This window comes from Heloderma suspectum, chromosome 7, assembly GCF_057233095.1.
Source record: "Heloderma suspectum isolate Gila_16-S chromosome 7, 16-S_ref, whole genome shotgun sequence".
NCBI classification, from domain to species: Eukaryota; Metazoa; Chordata; class Lepidosauria; order Squamata; family Helodermatidae; genus Heloderma; species Heloderma suspectum.
In genome coordinates, this window is record NC_139464.1 from 103,359,023 (window position 1) to 103,377,154 (window position 18,132).

Consider the following 18,132-nt stretch of genomic DNA (forward strand, 5'->3'; position numbering starts at 1 on the left):
GGGGACTGGAGAGGCCAGCTTATGCCATACCCTCGGGCCACAGCAGCATCCCCCCCCGCCCGCTTCCGCGATGCCTCAGCTAGACAGACGAATAAGCCCATCTAGCTGAAATGCAGAGTGGGGGGTGCAGTGGAGGTGACGCCCCCTCTGCACTGGATACTCGTAAGCCTCTGAATTTGGAGGCTTATGAGTACCAAAGGCGGATCACATAGGATTGCACCCTAAGTGTTTCAGTTTGGACAGTTTCTCTTCTCTGCTTCATGACTAGACTGGAAATTCAAGCAAGATTACTCCACCCCTCAGCAAAGCCCCACCATTTCAGAATCTTTCCTGAATAGCCAAGGTGGTGTAGTGCAGCCTTTCCCAAGTTGGGGCCCTCTAGATGGTTGGGATTTCAACTCCCATCACCCCCAGTCTGCATGGCCAGTGGTCAGGAATGACTTCTGGAGGGCACCAGGTTGAGGAAGCCTGTGCAGTGATGTGGGGCAATTTTCCATGGAAAATGTTTTCCAGTGCTTTATTTTTCCATGGAATATGTTCAATTTCATGAGTTCATTAGTAGCAATGGGAAGATGCCAATTGCAAATACAGTTTCAGGCAAGCCTGGCAGTTTAAAGTTGTAGATGACTGGTTGTCAGCATATCATACACAGTTCTTTTGGCTGCTAAAATGTATTAGTGTATCAACAGTTTTCAGTACCTTTAGGTTTTTCTCTTCAATTTAAATAATATAAGGGAAGTACATGCTATTGTCTTTAAATTTTTGCAAGAATTTCAATGAAAATACTACATAATATAGCATTTAAATCCCATTAAGTGAGCTTTAATTTTTCCCAATATTTCAGGTTAATTAGTTATGGTGCATTGGAGCAAAAGGTTAACATGGGATACTTTTTTGGCTTTGTTTACCACATGCAAATAAAATAAACATAACAATTTAGATCACTCTAGGGCATCAGCACATTTTTCAACGTAAATTAAAAAAATTCAATTAGCCTAATACAAAACTTTATGGAAAACCCACATCACATGGGCTGGAGTAGTGGTTAATGGTTTGTAGTCTGGACACTCTCCAGGCTGTTGGATTAGGGAGACTTGGGCTCAGCCACGATGCTTCTGGGTGAGTCTGAGCCAGTCACTACCTCTTAGCTTAACCTACCTCACAGGGTTGTGAGGAAAAATTTGGTGTATGCATGTATGTTTGTATGTACATATCATCCTTAGTTCCTTGGAGGAAATGTGACATTAACAAGGTAATAAATACAATGACATTTATTATAATTACACTGGAATACACAGCTTTATGTTGCTGAAAGGAGCACCAAAAGTAACCACCAGACTGGAAAAACTGTTTAACAAATAATAATGTAGTACCCATACATTACACAATGTTTACAGAAACTGTGCACAATAAAAGTCTTCATAACAAAAATACAACACTTTCACAACCATAAGATCTTGATAATATATTAACACACACCAAAATACACAAACTGTGCATAATTACGTACAAATTGTGTAATCATTGTGAGCCGGTTTTTATTGTGTATTTTTAACATAAAGCTCACTAAGATTTCAATCTTTAATATGTACATTTTGTGTATTCTGGTGAATGTTAATATAACATCTTTCACAAGATCTTATGGTTGTAAAAGCTTTGTATATTTGTTATGAAAACTTTTACTATGCACACTTTGGTAAACATTATAGGGGTACTATGCAGGTATTGGTTAAACAAATTTTCCAGTCTGGTGGTTGCTTTTGGTTCTCTGACTGCAGCTTTCCTGTTGTTTGCTGGTTTGCTGAAAGGAGCAAGCAGGTTTCCAGCACGATCATCCAGCACAGTCCCCTAGAGCATGAGTCATCTCCCCTCCTCTCCCCATCATGACTGCTCAATTCTAATGTCACCCCTGCAGGATCAGGGATCATACAAGGGTAGCATTTAGCTTTCTCTCTTTCTTTGCTAGCATGACTTAAGATGCAATCCTGTGCACGTTCAGACAGAAATAAGTCTTACAACTCCTAGCATTCCCCAGCCAGCACAGCATAGTAAGGCAATCCTATGCATGTTGATTTCATATTTTATTATTGCTTTTGTGTGGTCTTCTTACTTGGTTTTACTGACCACTGAGAAGTGCCATGCAAGGATACTTAATCCTGAAAGCACTCCAGATCTTTTTCCTGACAAACATTCACAGAATGCAATTCTTACGCTCACTCCACCAGCAAGGCTTACCTGTTCCTCCACTTGCTGAGGTCTCTATGTAGCTTTCAGGAACTTTGGGAAAGGCATCTAACTCTTTCATTAAATTCAAGGTCTTCTTCCGATTCAGTCGCCTCATCTTCAGCAGATCCCTCAGCGTCTTCCTTCATATATTCACTCTGTATTTAAGAGAGTATTGTCTAAATGTAGTGGCAAATGCCCCTTTTCAGCACCAAAACTGAATGCTCAATGCAAAACCTGAAACATAGCGATAGGATAATTAGAAAACGCTTTTGGATTTAAAAACTCTCTGTCTATAAAGATACTGAACCAAAAATGCATCTTATCCCAGGATATCAGCATTAACTTATTTCCTTGTTCTGCTAAAGTAACTATCAACACTTGCAATGTGAAATTAAATCAAGATTAAATCTGTCTGGGGCCCATATGCCAACCTCATACCTTTTTAAAACCTTCTCCATTTTACTTGAGTGTCTCCATGGCATATTTAGCAATAGGCATGGCCAGGGAGATAACACATTTTTGGCCCAGCAAAAAGACATCATGTTATCTGGATGGATGATCCTGGATGAGACACAATTTAAGATACTGAAACAGGCGCTGTTATTTAACTGTTCCCACAACTCTGTCCCCAGTGAGATGCTGAACAAGCTAGTAGTGTGACTGCCTTACTACTTGCAACCAACACCATGACTCCACATGATTAGGCAAGCAGAAGGCTTCTAAAACTGCGATTGCCTAGGAATGTTAATATGGGAGTGGAGCATTTACAGGGGAGAAACAGCTAGAGGAAATAGGGTGCACAACCCTGTCAAGGTTTAGGTGGGGATCAACTGTAGAGGGTAGACATTCCTGATACCCTAAAGGGAATTATGGAAATGCATAGAAGATAGTAGATATGCACTCAGATGTACCAGCCTGAGGAGGCCCTGCTCCCTGGTCCATCAGCAAAAGCTGTTAGGCTGATAAGTACCAGGGACAGGGCCTTTTCTGTGGTGGTCCCACATCTCTGGAATACCCTCCCCAGCAAAATGTTTGGGCCGCTCCTTGTTGGCCTTTAGGCAGATTCTAAAGACCTTTTAATTCCAATTGGCTTTGGGGAGATTTCCGGGGATGTAATGGTGTTATCTGCTGCTGCTATGTTAATGCTTCTATTTACCATTGTTACTTTTAGCAAATTGTTATACTGGATGTATTGATCTGTGTGCTGTTTTCATATTTTATTGTTGCTTTTGTATAATTTTCTTATGTGGTTTTATTAACCACTGAGAACTGCCATGAGAGGACACTTTAAGCCGAAAGGGGGCCTTCTTGGTGGTGGCCCCCAATTATGGAATGATCTCCCTGACAAGGCCCACCGGGCGCCAACACTGTCATCTTTTCAGCACCAGGTAAAACTTCCCTCTTCTCCCAGGTATTTGGCAGCATATAATGAGTTTTAATTACATCTTGGACTGTCTTTGGCTGATTGTTTAAAAAATCATTTTTACATATATATTGTCCATGTGTGTGTTATCTGCCTATATGTTTTTATGCAAATACTTTTTTGTACTTTGTGTAATGTATTTTAATAGTTTTTGATTTTTGTGAACAGCCTAGAGAGTTTAGGCTATGGGGCAGTATAGAAATATAATAATAAAAAAATAAAAACCATTAAATAAATTAAATATATTTATTAGTGGCCATGCTGGCTGTATGGGACCCTTGGTGTTGAGACCCAGTATGCCACCGAAGACAAGCTGCTGGCGGGAGAGGGCTCTTGCCTTCAGGCCCTGTTTCTGAGCTTCCTGGAGATAACCATCTGGCAACTGTGGGAAGCAGCATGCTGGCTCAGAGCACAATCCTATCCATGTTTATACAGAAAAAAGTCCTACAACTCCCAGCATATCCCAGCCAGCCATGCCGACCAGGGCATGTTGGGAGTTGTAGGGCTTTTTTCCTTTCTAACCTTGCATATGATTGTACCCTTCCCCAACCTGGTGCTCTCCGGGTGTTTTGGATGCCAGCTCCTATTGTCTCCAATGAGTATGGCAAAGGGGCAGGAATTCTGGGAGTTGTAGTCCAAAACATCTGGAGTGCATCAGGTGGGGAAGGTTGAAATCAACCTGAGAAAGATCTACCAGGCCTTTTCTTCTTCTGTTCTTAATTATTTATTCATCTATTCATTTTAAAAAACGTATACATCACCCATCCAATGCATTTAAATCACTCAGGGCAGCTTACAACAATTAAAAACAAAACAGTCCCAGAAAAAATATAAAACACCAGCATAAAACAAGCTCAGCAGAGAAACGCCCTCTAAAATGAGGATCTACCACATAATAATCATCTGCCCAGCAAGAAAAAAATGTTTGCTGGAATCAGGAACGTTCTAATGGGTCTGCAAAAAATAGTGAGAGGGGGCCGAAAGGATCTCACATAATCTGGATGTGGCCCACTGAGAAGGCTCTCTCTCATAAATGGACCACCATAAATGGACCGCTCCAACAAATGTTAAGATGCAAGCAGGATGGTACAGGAGGAGATGGTCTGTCAGATATCCTGGACCCAAGACATTTAGGGCTTTAACAGATAATCACCAACACTCTGAGTTGTGCCGGAAGCAAAATGGCAACCAGTGCAGCTGTTGCAGAGCAGGTGTGTTACGATGCCATGGGCATCATCCTTGCTGCTGCATTATGGACCAAGGGAAATGTCTGAAGGTAGCCCAATGCAGAGCACGCTGCAATAATCCAACCTGGATGATCAAGTGTGACTGCAGGTGTTACTGTGGCCACATCTGGTCTTCTTAGGGATGGGCACAGTTGGTGCGCCAGCCTAAGCTGAGCAACAGCACCACTGTCCACACACGATATCTGGGCATCAAGATGCAAAGACAGATACAGGGGTGGCCCCAAACTGCAAAGCTGATTTTCAAGGGGAGCACTCCTAGAGTCACGTAAAGACACAGTTACAGAGAAGCAGAAACAAGAATCCTGTAGGTAAGCACAGGTCCATGGTCCAGAAGGACCAGTATTTATTAGTGCGGAGTGACGTTCACAACAAACTGAGATGTAAAGATACAGTTCCAAGCTACACATATTGATGCCCTGGCAAAGAGCCATTGGTCTATGCAGCACATGTCAAACCATGTGTCCCTCAAAGCACATTGTTCACAAATGAGTATCTCCTTCTGCTTAAAGAGGTAAGTGTGCCTGTCTGCCTTGGAGGAGCATGCGTATTACAGGAAACTGCCCTGCCAAAGTGTTACGTAGAACTGTGTGTTGAAATCAGGTTTATCTGAAACTTGTATGTACTGATGTGACACAGCCTTAACTGGAAAAGGTTCATCTCTGTAAAGAGACAATGACAACTGTTTAGCCATGTTTACAGAATCACTCCCTGAGTCCCAGCTTTCTGGAGCCTTAATGCATCAGATATTCCATCCTTTTTCAGTTATGCCAACTTTGGTATATGGTAAAATTTAGGGAAGGGGGAGAAATTCATCTGGCTCACATTTTAACATGAACTTACCCAATTTACACTACCTGTGCCAATATGCAAACTGAAACAGTGATACCTCAATATTTGTGCTTCTCTAAATTTTGTGATGCAGCCCTCCATTCAAAAAATATACACAAAATGCATATATTGGGGGAAAGTGAACACGAAAATGCAAGGAAGGCTCAAGAACTCTCCTTTCTTCCTGCTGATTTCCCCTTACAAAGGCTCTCATTGCACTCTGGCATTACTGTTAGCTAGCAAACATGGATTTGGGAACACTTGTTGGCCAAAGTAATGTGTGGTTCCAACCTGAATATTATATCCTGACTACAATAATGAAATGGTTTCTACCTTACATGCATTCAGACTATAATAAAGCAGTTATGAAGTCTCCCACAGACCATCATTCTATTTTAGGTTTCACAATCCAAAAAGCTTTTATTTTCTTTCAAAGTGTGTCATGAATTATGCAAATTCCACCATTTGCTTCTCCCATTTACAGATACCAAGCTGGGCTGAAAGCACTTTATTTGAAATTCCCCTGGAAATTCAAACACATTAAAACCCAAACACAATTTCACTCATGAAAGCACAAGATTAAAAAAAAGAAGATCCTTGCACATGAAAAATCTTACCTTGATCTTCTGTTTCTCTTGCAGTTTCTATTCCGTAGTGAGGATGGAGCATGAAAAGATCACAGGCAGATATTCTGAAGCAAGAGAGGGTCGACATGAATTGGTTAGCTTACATAAAGCCATACCAGTTGGGGTGTTCTAAAGCAGTATGCATCGCAACTCTTGGGGAAAATGCTCATTTTCACTGCCCCTGGGCTTTTAGAACAACCTTGCCCAACACTGCACCAGAGGCAGTGAGCCTACTTACACCACTTGCTGAGGAACATGGGTGGGAGGGTGCCATGGCGCACATGTCTTGCTTGAACTTCTCCTGTCAACAGCTGGCTGGCCACTGTGTGAACAGAATGCTGGACTGGATGGACCCTTGGCTTGGTCCAGCATGGCTGTTCTTATGTTCATGCCATCCAGATGTTTTGAACTGCAACTCCCATCAGCCCCACCCAGCATGCCAATCGTCGGGAATAATGAGATCTGTAATCCAAAACATCTGGAGGGCACCAGGATGGGGAAGGTCACTTTAGGATGCATGTTTAGTCAGAAAACAAGTCCTACAAGTCTCAGTGACTGGCTGAGGAATGCTGGGAGTTGTAGGACTTTTTGCTGTCTAAACATGCATAGGACAGTGTGCTTTGAAACTTAACTTTCTTTGACAGCATGTCCAAGGGAACTGGAAAGATGCTTAGCAGCACATGGAAATACTGAAGTTGGTTGACGACAGAGAAGCTAAAACAAGTAAAGCAAAAACAAGAGGGCTGAAACAGGTCAAGAGAACAAAGGGCGGGGGGAGATTACAAGAGTGAATAGAGAGAGAAAAAGGGTAGGTGTTAACTAAAATGTAGAAAATGTATGAACTAGAGCACGATTCATGTTTATAAATGCACAATACTGACAGACATATGTTTACACTGGAAGCCTGTCTGCAATAAAATACATTGCCTGGACAACCCCTTTGACTCCTATATGATTGTTGGGCATGGAAGGGCAAGTTTGGGAAAGATGGAAAGAATGAATTGCCTTTATCCATCAACAGGGCATCCATAGTTATGAATCACAAAGCTCTCACCTTTACAAGCGTCCATTTTAGTGCACAGCAGGTAGAACAGAAAAATCTATCCTCATTCCAAATCTACTCTTACTACAAATTCCTGAACAAGCTACTTCCCTAATTGGCAAGTACACACAGTGCAAGTGCCCACACATCAAGGAAATAAATCTGCTACCCTTTCATTTTATTTTGCTTTGCACCACATATAACCAGCATTGTTTAAAGTTCGTCAGTAAGTACACAAAGTGTATTGGGGGGCGGGGGGTAAGGCTGTGGCTGCCGGAGAAGAAAGAGAGAGGTGCCTAGAATGGCACAAGAGTGATCAGTAGTGATGGGTGGGCCAGAAAGTCAAAATTACAGTAAAAAGAATATTGAGAGACACAGAACAGATGAGAGACAGAGAGAGACAGAGAGAGAGAGAGGCAGGCAGGGAGGCAGGCAGGCAGGCAGGCATATATATATATTTTAAAAGTAAGAGGAAAACACGTAGGATTCATCACATGTAACATCAAGTCCTGGTACAATGGGAATAAACCCTGTGCTCACATGCTCCACTAAGGGCGCAATCCTATGCATGTTTAGACAGAAAAAAGTCCTACAATTCCCATGCTGGCTCATGCCGGCTAGGGAATGCTGGGAGCTGACTTTTTGTTCTGTCTAAACATGTATAGATTGCTCCTGTAATTACTTACTCCCTGATTTGCAGCAAACCGTAGCTTGCTGTTACATCCAAATTGGCAAACTATGTTTTGCACAAACTCTCCAAACCAAGTCTGCAAACCACCGTTTGAAACCAAATTAAGTGGAGTGTGAGAGGGGAAGGAGAAGGAAGAGAGTACACAAGCTCAAGGCTCAGCTATGTGACATCAAACCATGGTTTGGTGTTACATGAGAACCAACCCTAATATCAAGAAGAAAATTACAAGTTACCATTTATCTCCTGTTTTAAATAGGCAGATTCCTCTTACCTATCATCTTTAATATGCAACACATTAAATAATTTAAAACACAATGAACTACCTAATAAAATATTTTATATTTTTTATATTTCAGTTAGTTCTCACATCTGATATTAAAACAGCATGTACAGATAACACTTTTCACAACATTTCAGACTTATTATGCCACATACCCCAACGGCATTGTTTTTATTACAAGCCTGTGCTAAATGACACTCTCATGTGTACCACTGTAACTCTAGTGATATCCATGACATTTTCACGAGCAAATTTGCTCTGGAATACAGAATTAAGCCCACCGCCTTCCATATCCACTTTTAGGGTTATGTCCAACAGTGTCATTCTGCCAGCAGAAGGGAACTGCTGGTGGAAGGGATTTCCACCTCTCCCCCAGCATGCCCCCCAATCTGCTCCAGAAGATTGGGGTGCTGCAGGGGGGCGTGGAAGACAAAGAAGTCCCTTCACATGAGCTGACTTTGCTCGCATGAGCGCTGGATCCAACCCTAAGGCTGCAATCCTATACCCACTTACCTGAGACTTTGCCCCACTGAACTCAATGGGACTAGCTTCTGAGTATTCATGTACAGAATTATGCTGTAAAAGTCACACACGGATCAGGTTCTTCATGTCCAGAAATGGCCTGTGCTGTAGTTAAATCTAATGAATTCTTTTAAAAGTGGGTGAGCTTTTGGACAAGTTGGCAGTGTCAAAAAGGTTCCAGCTCCAGCAGAGAGATGTGAGTGGATGCTCAGTACCAGGACATCTTTTAACTGGCAATAACACTGTATTCTGTATCAAAACAGCCTTTTAAAAAAAATGCAATCCCATTCCTGCTCTGAGATGCTTGAAAATGGATAATTATACAAGGAACCTTGTATTAAAAAGTAAAGACCCTTCACTTCACAGTCTTTCTATAAATACACAAATCATGAAGAAGATGACTGAATTTGTGGGAAAGCCATTGCCATATACAAGAGGAGAAAAGATGCTTAAGACAGAAAGTACCATTAGGTTTCCCAAAATATGAAACTGAGCCCACAGTTGTAAGGCATCCAAAACAAGACACTCTTTGGTAAGAAGAAGACTCAGGTTGTCACTATCCAGAGGAAACCTAAACTCAAGAAATGGGGCTGCGGTTTGACTTGGGAAGAGGATAGAAATGTACTAGCATTTTAAATCTGTCCTGGTTTGCTAGAAGCTTTGACAACCTTAACAGAAACATACAAATATGAAGCAGTAGAACAGTAACTTCTGGCTTCATTCAAAGGCTCTTATCCCATTAAAGTCGGTCACGACTCTCACTAAAAGCAAAGGGATTAAATTGGTTGCGACTCAATTGTTCAGTTGGGACTTAGTCATGACTAACATTAGCTGGAGACCAGAGAGGTTTATGCTGCTCCCCTTCCCTGCTCTTCTATTATTCTGGAGCAAACTAAGCCCACAGATCACAGAATTCTCAAGGTTGCTTTAAGATGACTTGCGGTGCAAATTTATGTCGTACTGCACACTGGCAACAGAGCATGAAATCATGTGGGAGATTCCCTGCATGGGGATAAACAGCCTCCTTGTAACGCGAGTCGATATCTCATCCTCAGTTTCACCAAAAAAGCATTAGCCACAGGTGATCCTGAGGGGATGAACAGAGCTATGTAGTGTGTGTAGCACAGCACAAGTATGCAATGGCGATGGCAATGATTCGATGCCCCTAGCACAACCTTGTACTACCAAGTAGCTACAGCAGGGAAGTTTGACAGGCTCACGTACATTTAGGAGAAAATGCTGTTACAGCTGTTGCACCAAGAGCATCAGGCAGCACTAGCAGAAGATAAAATAACTACAGCCCAGTCTTGCCAAACATAGGGACTTTCATCCCTCTCTAATATAGCATTTTGCATCAACAAACAAAGCAAGTGTCATGCAGCAGAAAATTTTAAAAGGCAGTAAGCAACATAATGGCTGCAGGAACAAAAATTCATATAATGTGCTTAGATACGATGAGGGTTCTAGACAGTAACTTTTCATCTCTGATGTCAAACAGTAATCCCGTTCTACAACAATCTTACCTGAGTTCTTTCTAACACACACCTCTTTCACTGCAGCCTATCAGCAGCTGCCAGATTACCTTTCAGAGACCTGTTAAACAAATCCAGAGAAGGAGGAAATATGCCTGTCACACGCTTCCAGGAATTATTATTATTAGAACCCTATTCTATTCGGACAGTGTATACAAGGCATCCCCGGTACTTGAGACTCCAACATTTAACAACTGACTTGCTATTTCTTTTTTAAAAAAATCTTGTAATTCTACTAATATGTCAAGTACCTAAAGGGAATGATCAAGAAAGCTTTTACAGCTTGATCCTATGCATGCCTGCTCAAAAGTCCCACCGTGTGTAACTGAACTTGCTCCCAAATAAACGGACATAGAATTGTGCTGTAAATGTATGTACACACACAACTGCCCATATTGCAAACATTTGTACTGGGAAAAGTGTACACACTGCTTCAGTATCAGAAGTGAGAAGTAACTGCAAGATAATGGCAGACTGACTAACCACCAACCAAATCACAACAGTCCTCCCTCCGTATTCTCTTATAACAGGTAATGGACCATGCAAAGAAGAAAGGGGAACAGTGATGGGCAGAAGATGTATTAATCAAGGAAGGGACCACTGGGAATGGGGTATTTGGGAATTGGGGAGATAAACACTATACGCAAGGAAAGGGGGAAAAGATAACATATATTTACAAAAAGTCTCAATAAACTCTGCATTACAAACACTCCAGGAAAAAGACTGATAGAAGTGAATGCAAACAGTTTATTGGCAACACGTACGCCTCAAGGTATCCAAGTGGTGTTACAGCAATATGGGCAGGAAAGGTCCCTCCCCAAGGCTATTTTAATTTGGAATGCATCACTTAGGGCACAATCCTATGCATGTTTAGACGGAAAAAGTCCCACAAGTTCCAGCATTCCTCAGCCAGCCAGCCACTGGGACCTGTAGGACTTTTTTCTGACTAAACATGCATAGGATTGAGCCCCTACAAGTGTTACCATGGGATAGAAGATTTAAATGCATTATCACACGGGGCACTTCAGCAACTTCACACCTCCTTTGCACTGCGTACCCACCCACATGTGAGAATGGCATGGATGCAAGTTGGAAGGAAAAGCAAGCTATTTTTAAATCAAGTATATATTACAGTTAATGTGGGGTTTACATTTGATATTGCAAACCTATTTAAGGGGTTTTTCACATATGACGCTTAAACGGTCTGTAACATACAAATGTAGACATCGACATTAGTTCCGACATACTTTAGAATTTAAAAATGAGACACTTTTGCGTTCTGCCCTTCATTAACAACATTCATACATGGCACAAACAGCACAAGGCTCAGGCACTAATATGTAAAACTGACCAAGGGCGCAATCCTATGCGTGTTTAGACAGGAAAAAAAGCCCTACAACTCCCAGCATTCCCCAGCCAGCATGGAAGGCTCGGTCATGCTGGGAGCCGTCGGACTGTTTTCTGTCTAAACACGCATAGGATCGCGCCCTAAAGGCGTTTTTCACGCATGACACACGGCGCGTTCCGTATTTCAGCATTCAGAATTCAAAAGCTACTTGGGACGGAAGACTGCTGCGGTTTTAAAACACGGCTCCCCTCCGCTTTCCAGCCCGCGTGAACAACATCCACACGTGCCGCACAACAAAGAGGCGCTTTTAGCGTCACGCGTGAAATGTCACTTCTGAAACCGAGCAGAAGATTTCACCGCCGGGGCTTCGGAGAAGGGGAACCGGCGCCAACACAGGAGGAGCGCCGATCCCCCTGGCTGGGCGGGCCGGCCTGCCTGCCGTGGCGCCGCGGCTGTAAAAGGGAAGGAGGGAGGGGGCATTCGGGGCACGGGCCGCCTGCGCGGGGAAAGAAAGGGAATGGGACGGGGGGAGGCCGCGGCGGGAGAGGCGCGCGTTACCTCTCAGCCTTCCGCGCTCACCGGTCCAGCCGCATCTCCACCCGCTTCCGCGCGAGCCCGGCGGCGGCAGGCGCAGCGCCTCCGATCCGGGCGGGGAGCAGAGCCAAGCGGCAAGGCTGGGCAGGCGGAGCAGCGCCAGCGAAACCCCCGGAACGGGAGAGGGAGGGGGCGCCCGGTGTCAGTCACCCGGACCAATTAGAAGGCAGCCCCGCGAAACCACGACCGACCCACCCACCCTTCGCTTCCGGGAAGCGGCAAGAACGGAGGAGAAAAGGCGAGGGATCGGAAGGGAGCGCCCTTCTACCTCCCGGACTCTATGGCAGGTTTTACGGCTCTTTCTCCCTCCTCTCGGAAAGCGGGCGCGGAATAAACCCTCCCGGCGGCGCAGGAGGCGTTCCTTCCGTAGCCTGCAGGGGGCGTCGGTGGAGCGGAGGGCGCTGCCTTCGGCCTGCTGGAGGGACGCCTGGCGCGCGTATACAGGCGCACAGGCGGAGGCGCCCCAGCGGGTCGGGCCAGTGGAGGCTGGTGGCCCCGATTGCGGTGGGCCTGTGGACCCATTCTGGGTTGGAGCCAGAACCAGCCAGGACTCTAAAGGCGCTGTCCAAGGTGCTGAATCCTAGCCCCAAAACGGGTCCAGCACCTTGGATAGCTCCATTGGGGTTCTGGCTGGTTCTGACCCCAACCCAGAATGGGTGCGCAGCCCCACTGACATTGGAGCCACCGGCCTCCACTGCTCCGTAAATGTCGGTGATATGATAGCTGGGTTGCCTGTTCCTGAACGTGGCGGGGTTGGCAAAGCATCAGTTTCGAGCCCCCATTTTGCCTCAGGATTTTCGTTTTGTTTTGTTCATAAGGAAGGAGAGAAACTCCACCGTGGCTTCCTCCTCCTGCAGCCTTCTTCCTTTTTCAGCAGCTCCACTATAAGCCCGGGGAGCAGCGGAGCCGCCACATTCCGCCAGAGATTTCCCCTCTCACCTCAAGCAACAAGCAACCCTAGCCGTGGCAGCTACCACCTAGTTTGAAGAGGCGGTGTGTGTCCTTTTTACAGCTGCCTTGCAAGAATGCAAGCAAGCAAGCAAACATAAAAAGCCGTTCCCCAGCAGCGCTCCGAAAGAAAACAAGAATGGTTGAGAAAAATATTAAGGAGGGAAGCTCCCTCACCACTGCTCTAAGTGCTGCTATCAGGAGATAAGGGGCTGTATGTAGTCAGTATTACTCCTGCATAGAGTAGATGCACTGAAATGAATAGGGCTTAAGTTAGACTAACATTGGATACAACCCAAGGTGCCCAGTACACTACCCTGGCTGGGGCAACAACAGCATCATCATGAGAAGATCTCTTGTCTAGCCAGTATATTATCCAAGGGTGCTTTCAAATGAGGCTTTTATGGCAACATCACCCAGTCTCATTCACAGACGTTTACAGGGGCTCCAGAAAACATCTACTTGTGACTCTCCTGTGTTTCTTACAGCTTCTTCTGGCTTTTCCCTTAACACAGGAACGCTGTTTGGGAAGAACAAGATGGAACAGCTGCACAATGCCTTTTGATTACTACTGCTAGGAGTCCTCCCATCTGGGCCCTATCTACACCGACTTTTTACTCTGGGGTGGCTGCAAGTCGAGGTCCTTTGGGACATACGACACAATCACCACTTCGCGGCCATCCGTGGTTTTCTCCCGGAAAATGCGGATTCCCAAGGAGGCATTTTGCTGCGATGTTTTTGGTTTGCTGCAGGTTTCCCGCGGTTGCAAGCTATCTGTCCCTTCCCCAAACCAACTACAGATTTTGCGGTGGGTGTGTTGTAGGCATGCATAGTACTTGCGTCACTCTGTGATGCCCCTTTACTCCCCCCGTCCCTTTGCAGCTGAGCAGTTACAGAAGCACAGAGAGGCATTTTCAGTTATTTAATCACACTTTCGCACATTTTTGCAGCTTCGTATCTTTGTAATGGTTGCTTTTGGACTCAGCGCCCAAGGGCAGGGAGGGGGTCTGGAGGAGGACCAACTTTGCTCCGGCCACTATTTCAGAGGGATGGGTAGGCATGTACCTCTCACACCTTGGGTGAGTGCAAACCATCGTCGGAGTCTCAGGCTGGGGAATGGCCAAACAGTTGGTGTGGAAATGAAGGAACACAGATCACCCACATTTTACCTAATGAGGGACAGACAGACACAACAGAACCCGTAAATACAAAACGGCCACTGAAGTGTCACACCCCCACACTCACGGGCCTGGACAGCTGCACATTAAAATATAATGGCAAAAAAAGGGCACAGCAGAGTCTGTTGGGGAAGCCCACAGTAAATCGCGAGTGTGTCGCAGCAGAAGCTAATTCGAAGTTGCAATGCTGCGCAGTTGCGACGAAGTGAAGGGTGAAAGTGGTGCCATGTAGATGGGGCCATGAAAGCATCCTGACCCTCTTCCTTGAGACTTGCTGGATACACTCAGGGGTGAGCAGAAAGGTGATGCCCAGATGTTTTGGATTTCAATTCCCAGAAACCCCAGCCAGCTTGGCCAATGGTCAGGAATGCTGGGAGTTTTAAGTCCAAAACAACTGGGGATCTACTTTCTGCCTACCCTTACACTACGGTACTTCCAGATGGAGGAACAGAATGCTGGACTAGAAAGGCTTTTGGTCTGACCCTGCAAGGCTCTTCTTATGTTATGCTCTTAAAACTCCTAGTGCTACCAGTCAAAAGGCATTGTGCAGCTGTTCCATCTTTCCCCCAAAAGTTTTTTTTCTGGTAAGGAAAAAGACAAGTAGTGGTGGGAAAATACATGGAAGACAATGTTTGAGGCAGGTTGATTACACAAAAACAGCCTTGTCTGGAAGCACCCTAGGAACTGTTACCACAGTAAGCAACACTCCATTTATGGTAGGAGAGTACAGAGTTTGTTCCTTGTACAGAGGTACTTGAATTCTCAAACATCTGGGAACACTGATGCATAGTGGCAAATGCATGCCTTAGGGTGCAATTCTATGGGGATAGGTGGCTGCCTCCAAACTCAGAGGCGACCGCCTATCCAATGCAGGGAAGGAGAAGCACGGAGGGGATTGTTCCCTTCGTGCCTCTCCTGCCTTGCATTTGCAACTGTCTTGAAATCAGCTGTCTAGCCGGGAGAAGGCAAAGTGGGGGAGGAGGCTGCCGGATGACACATAGGATGTGTCATACCAGCGTTTCCATCTTCCCCACCCTGGAACGCCTCATTTTGGCCACTCTGCACTCCTCTTCCCAGCGGGGAGCGCAGAGCCGTTCAGAGCTGCCTACGAGGCAGCATGGGAGGGGGGGAAGGTCGGTTCTCTGGGAACCAACCTCAGAGTGTGGGCTCCAAGGTTGGTTCCCGGAAAACCACATATCCTATGGCTGTCTAGCTGCTGACTAGCAGCCATAGTATTGCTCCCTCCATTATTGATCTGTAGTAAGGGTTGCCTGGATAGTCTTGGTCACGTTTGTGCCTATTTTGCATTTTTGGTACATAAAGCCTGTTCAAATAATTTTAACATCAATCTGGAGAGAAATTCTGTTCTGGAAAGGAAGATTCTTGGGCACATGGAGGGATTTTTTTTAAAAATAACTTTTGTTAAGGCATTTTTCTTTTTTTAGAAAGATATTTCCTTAATTCACAACAGATCAGTACAGGAAAAAAATATAGCCAATTAACACCCTGCCCTGCAGCACACAGACTATATTTATTTCTGTACTCTAACCATAAAATCATAACAGTCAACTGGAAGGAAACTAATAAAAAGGTGTGTGTGGGGGGGGGAATAAGAGGAAGTTCTAAATGGAACTAATAAAATCCTAATGATATATTCTTATATGATTCCAGATATTTTCTCCATTTTTAAAAAAGTGTCCAGGGGTTCATGTCAATGGTATGGTAAGACCATCTATGGTCTTGTCATGTAGCGCTAATTTAGACTGCAATCCTGCACCCACTATGTCTGAGTATACATGTATAGGTTTGGGCTGTTTAGCAAGTCCTGCTTCTACTTGCTTATTTCAGGATGTTTTGTTTGTTTGTTTTTTACTTCCATGCTATCAAATGGCATCAACACTCAACATCTGATTTTTAGCAGAGCCCTTAAAAGAAGCCACTTATGATACTTGGGCATCCCCCAATTGGCCAGAATATAACACAGAATAACTGCCTCAAAGGGGAGATTATCAGGAATGTGGACTGCCTAACATTTTAGTTCACTAATTTTTAATCCAAAATAGTTACCCAAGTGCAAGTCCATAAACAATGTTCATTGTAGCCTTGGTGTCTTGCATCTCCTGGCATTAGTATCTATTCCCATTTCAGCAAATCTTTTGGGAGCCCAATATACATTGTTAGCATGGTATTTTGTTAGATCAGTTTTAGACACCTCCAAAGAGAATGATGAAACGGAATATAGTACCACTTCCCATTGTTCTGATCGGATATCTGAGCCAGATTCCATATTCTATTTATTGCATAAACAATCTGAATCCCATTGAAAAATCTTACTCACTGGGGCTAATTTCACATAAGTGGTTTGATAGTGACACAATTATGTGCCTCCCCCCATAGCAGCCCTTAAAATCTATCCTCTCTTCAACTTTTAAATACTTCTCAGGCGTCGTCCCTTGGTAGATACAGCATGCATTTGGCAAAAATCCCTCACATTCTTTGCTGGGACATAGTAGTTGAACAAACTCTTCAAAATTAATGCTATTTTAATAAATTGTTGGTCATTGGATCCATTAATACTGTACCTCCCTTTTTGTAAGTAAAATTAGAATCCAAAGAAAACTAATTCCATCTCATCTTCTTTCTAGTATTATGTGAAATGTCTTGTCCTGAAAGATCTCCAGCTGTGCAAATTGGTGAAGGGCTCGTTGCAGCAAATCATGTTGAGGATCTTTGCCTGTACAGAAGTTCCCCAAGCAAGTTGACTCCTGTGCAGCAGATGTTAAAACCCTGTAGAACACTTCAAAGGGGACTTCATGCTCCATTTCTCACTATGAAATATTTCATTTGCTCAGTTAGGAGGAGCAAAATTCCTCAAATATGTTGCAGGCCATGGAGAAGAATTGGATTGGAAAGAAGGTAGACTTCCAGAAGTACAAGATTCCCTCCTTTACCCTCCTTAACTGAACACCCTTTTTGGTCCCGAGAAATTGCCATAGGAGATTCTAGCGAATAATCTTTTGGGGAGGCATTTCTGAGGGAGAGTGGAAGAGAGGAAAAAGCCTGGGAACGCTACATAGGGGAGTGAATAAAAAGAATTAACTAGAGAGGGCAGCGAAGATAACTGCATGCGCGCGCACACATGGGTCCCCATCCATGTAGCAACATGTACTTTGATCCTGAGAAGTCACATTCCATACCTAAAGGAATAGGCATTGGACACAGAATCCACTAGATTCCCTCTGCAACATAGATCCCAGTAAAGATGCCCCACATTGTTCTAGTCCTGTATTACTTTGTGGTAATGTATTACTTTTTCCATAACTGTGGAAACTGTCAATAGCCAGGTTTCCGCTTTTACACTTGCAATGCTTGTTACAGAGAGTGTAGTGCCATTGCCTGGCAAGCATGATGAGCAACCAACTTCCTCCCAATTTTGGAGCTGTAGACAGGGCCAGCCCTAGGGTAAATAGCGCCCTGGGCAAGGAGTGCCTTGGTCGGCCCCCACCCCCTGGCATAGTCAGTTTGTCAGGGCCATCCAGAGGATTTATGGGGCCTGGCACGGGTGTGATGTCCGTCTAGAATGACATTGCTCAAAACCTCAATCTCTCAGCCACTGTGCTACAGTTTGCACAAGCCAGAGTTCAAAA

At 44.4% G+C, this 18,132-nt stretch overlaps 2 protein-coding genes across 14 annotated transcripts in view; one reads left to right on the forward strand and one right to left on the reverse strand.

The window, feature by feature from the left end:
- ERGIC2 (ERGIC and golgi 2) overlaps positions 1–12,438 on the reverse strand; it is a 29,520-nt gene extending 17,082 nt beyond the window's left edge. Inside the window, exons 1-4 of one of the 11 annotated variants that reach the window (XM_084811023.1) lie at positions 12,345–12,438; positions 10,431–10,478; positions 6,342–6,415; positions 2,236–2,381 (exon numbers count right to left, since the gene is read on the reverse strand). In XM_084811023.1, the coding sequence (XP_084667149.1) occupies positions 2,236–2,341 (106 nt within the window). In that variant the 5' untranslated portion in view covers positions 2,342–2,381; positions 6,342–6,415; positions 10,431–10,478; positions 12,345–12,438. Of the gene's footprint in view, positions 1–2,235; positions 2,461–6,341; positions 6,416–10,408; positions 10,479–12,323 lie in introns of all 11 variants that reach the window. The other 10 variants (XM_084811020.1, XM_084811026.1, XM_084811022.1 and 7 more) reach the window with 10 other exon arrangements.
- Positions 12,276–18,132, forward strand: part of LAMB4 (laminin subunit beta 4) — an 88,353-nt gene continuing 82,496 nt past the window's right edge. For all 3 annotated transcript variants that reach the window (XM_084811015.1, XM_084811016.1, XM_084811017.1), the window contains exons 1-2: positions 12,276–14,386; positions 17,131–17,401. The gene's annotated coding sequence lies outside the window, so the exon portion shown is untranslated. The remainder of the gene's footprint in view (positions 14,387–17,130; positions 17,402–18,132) is intronic.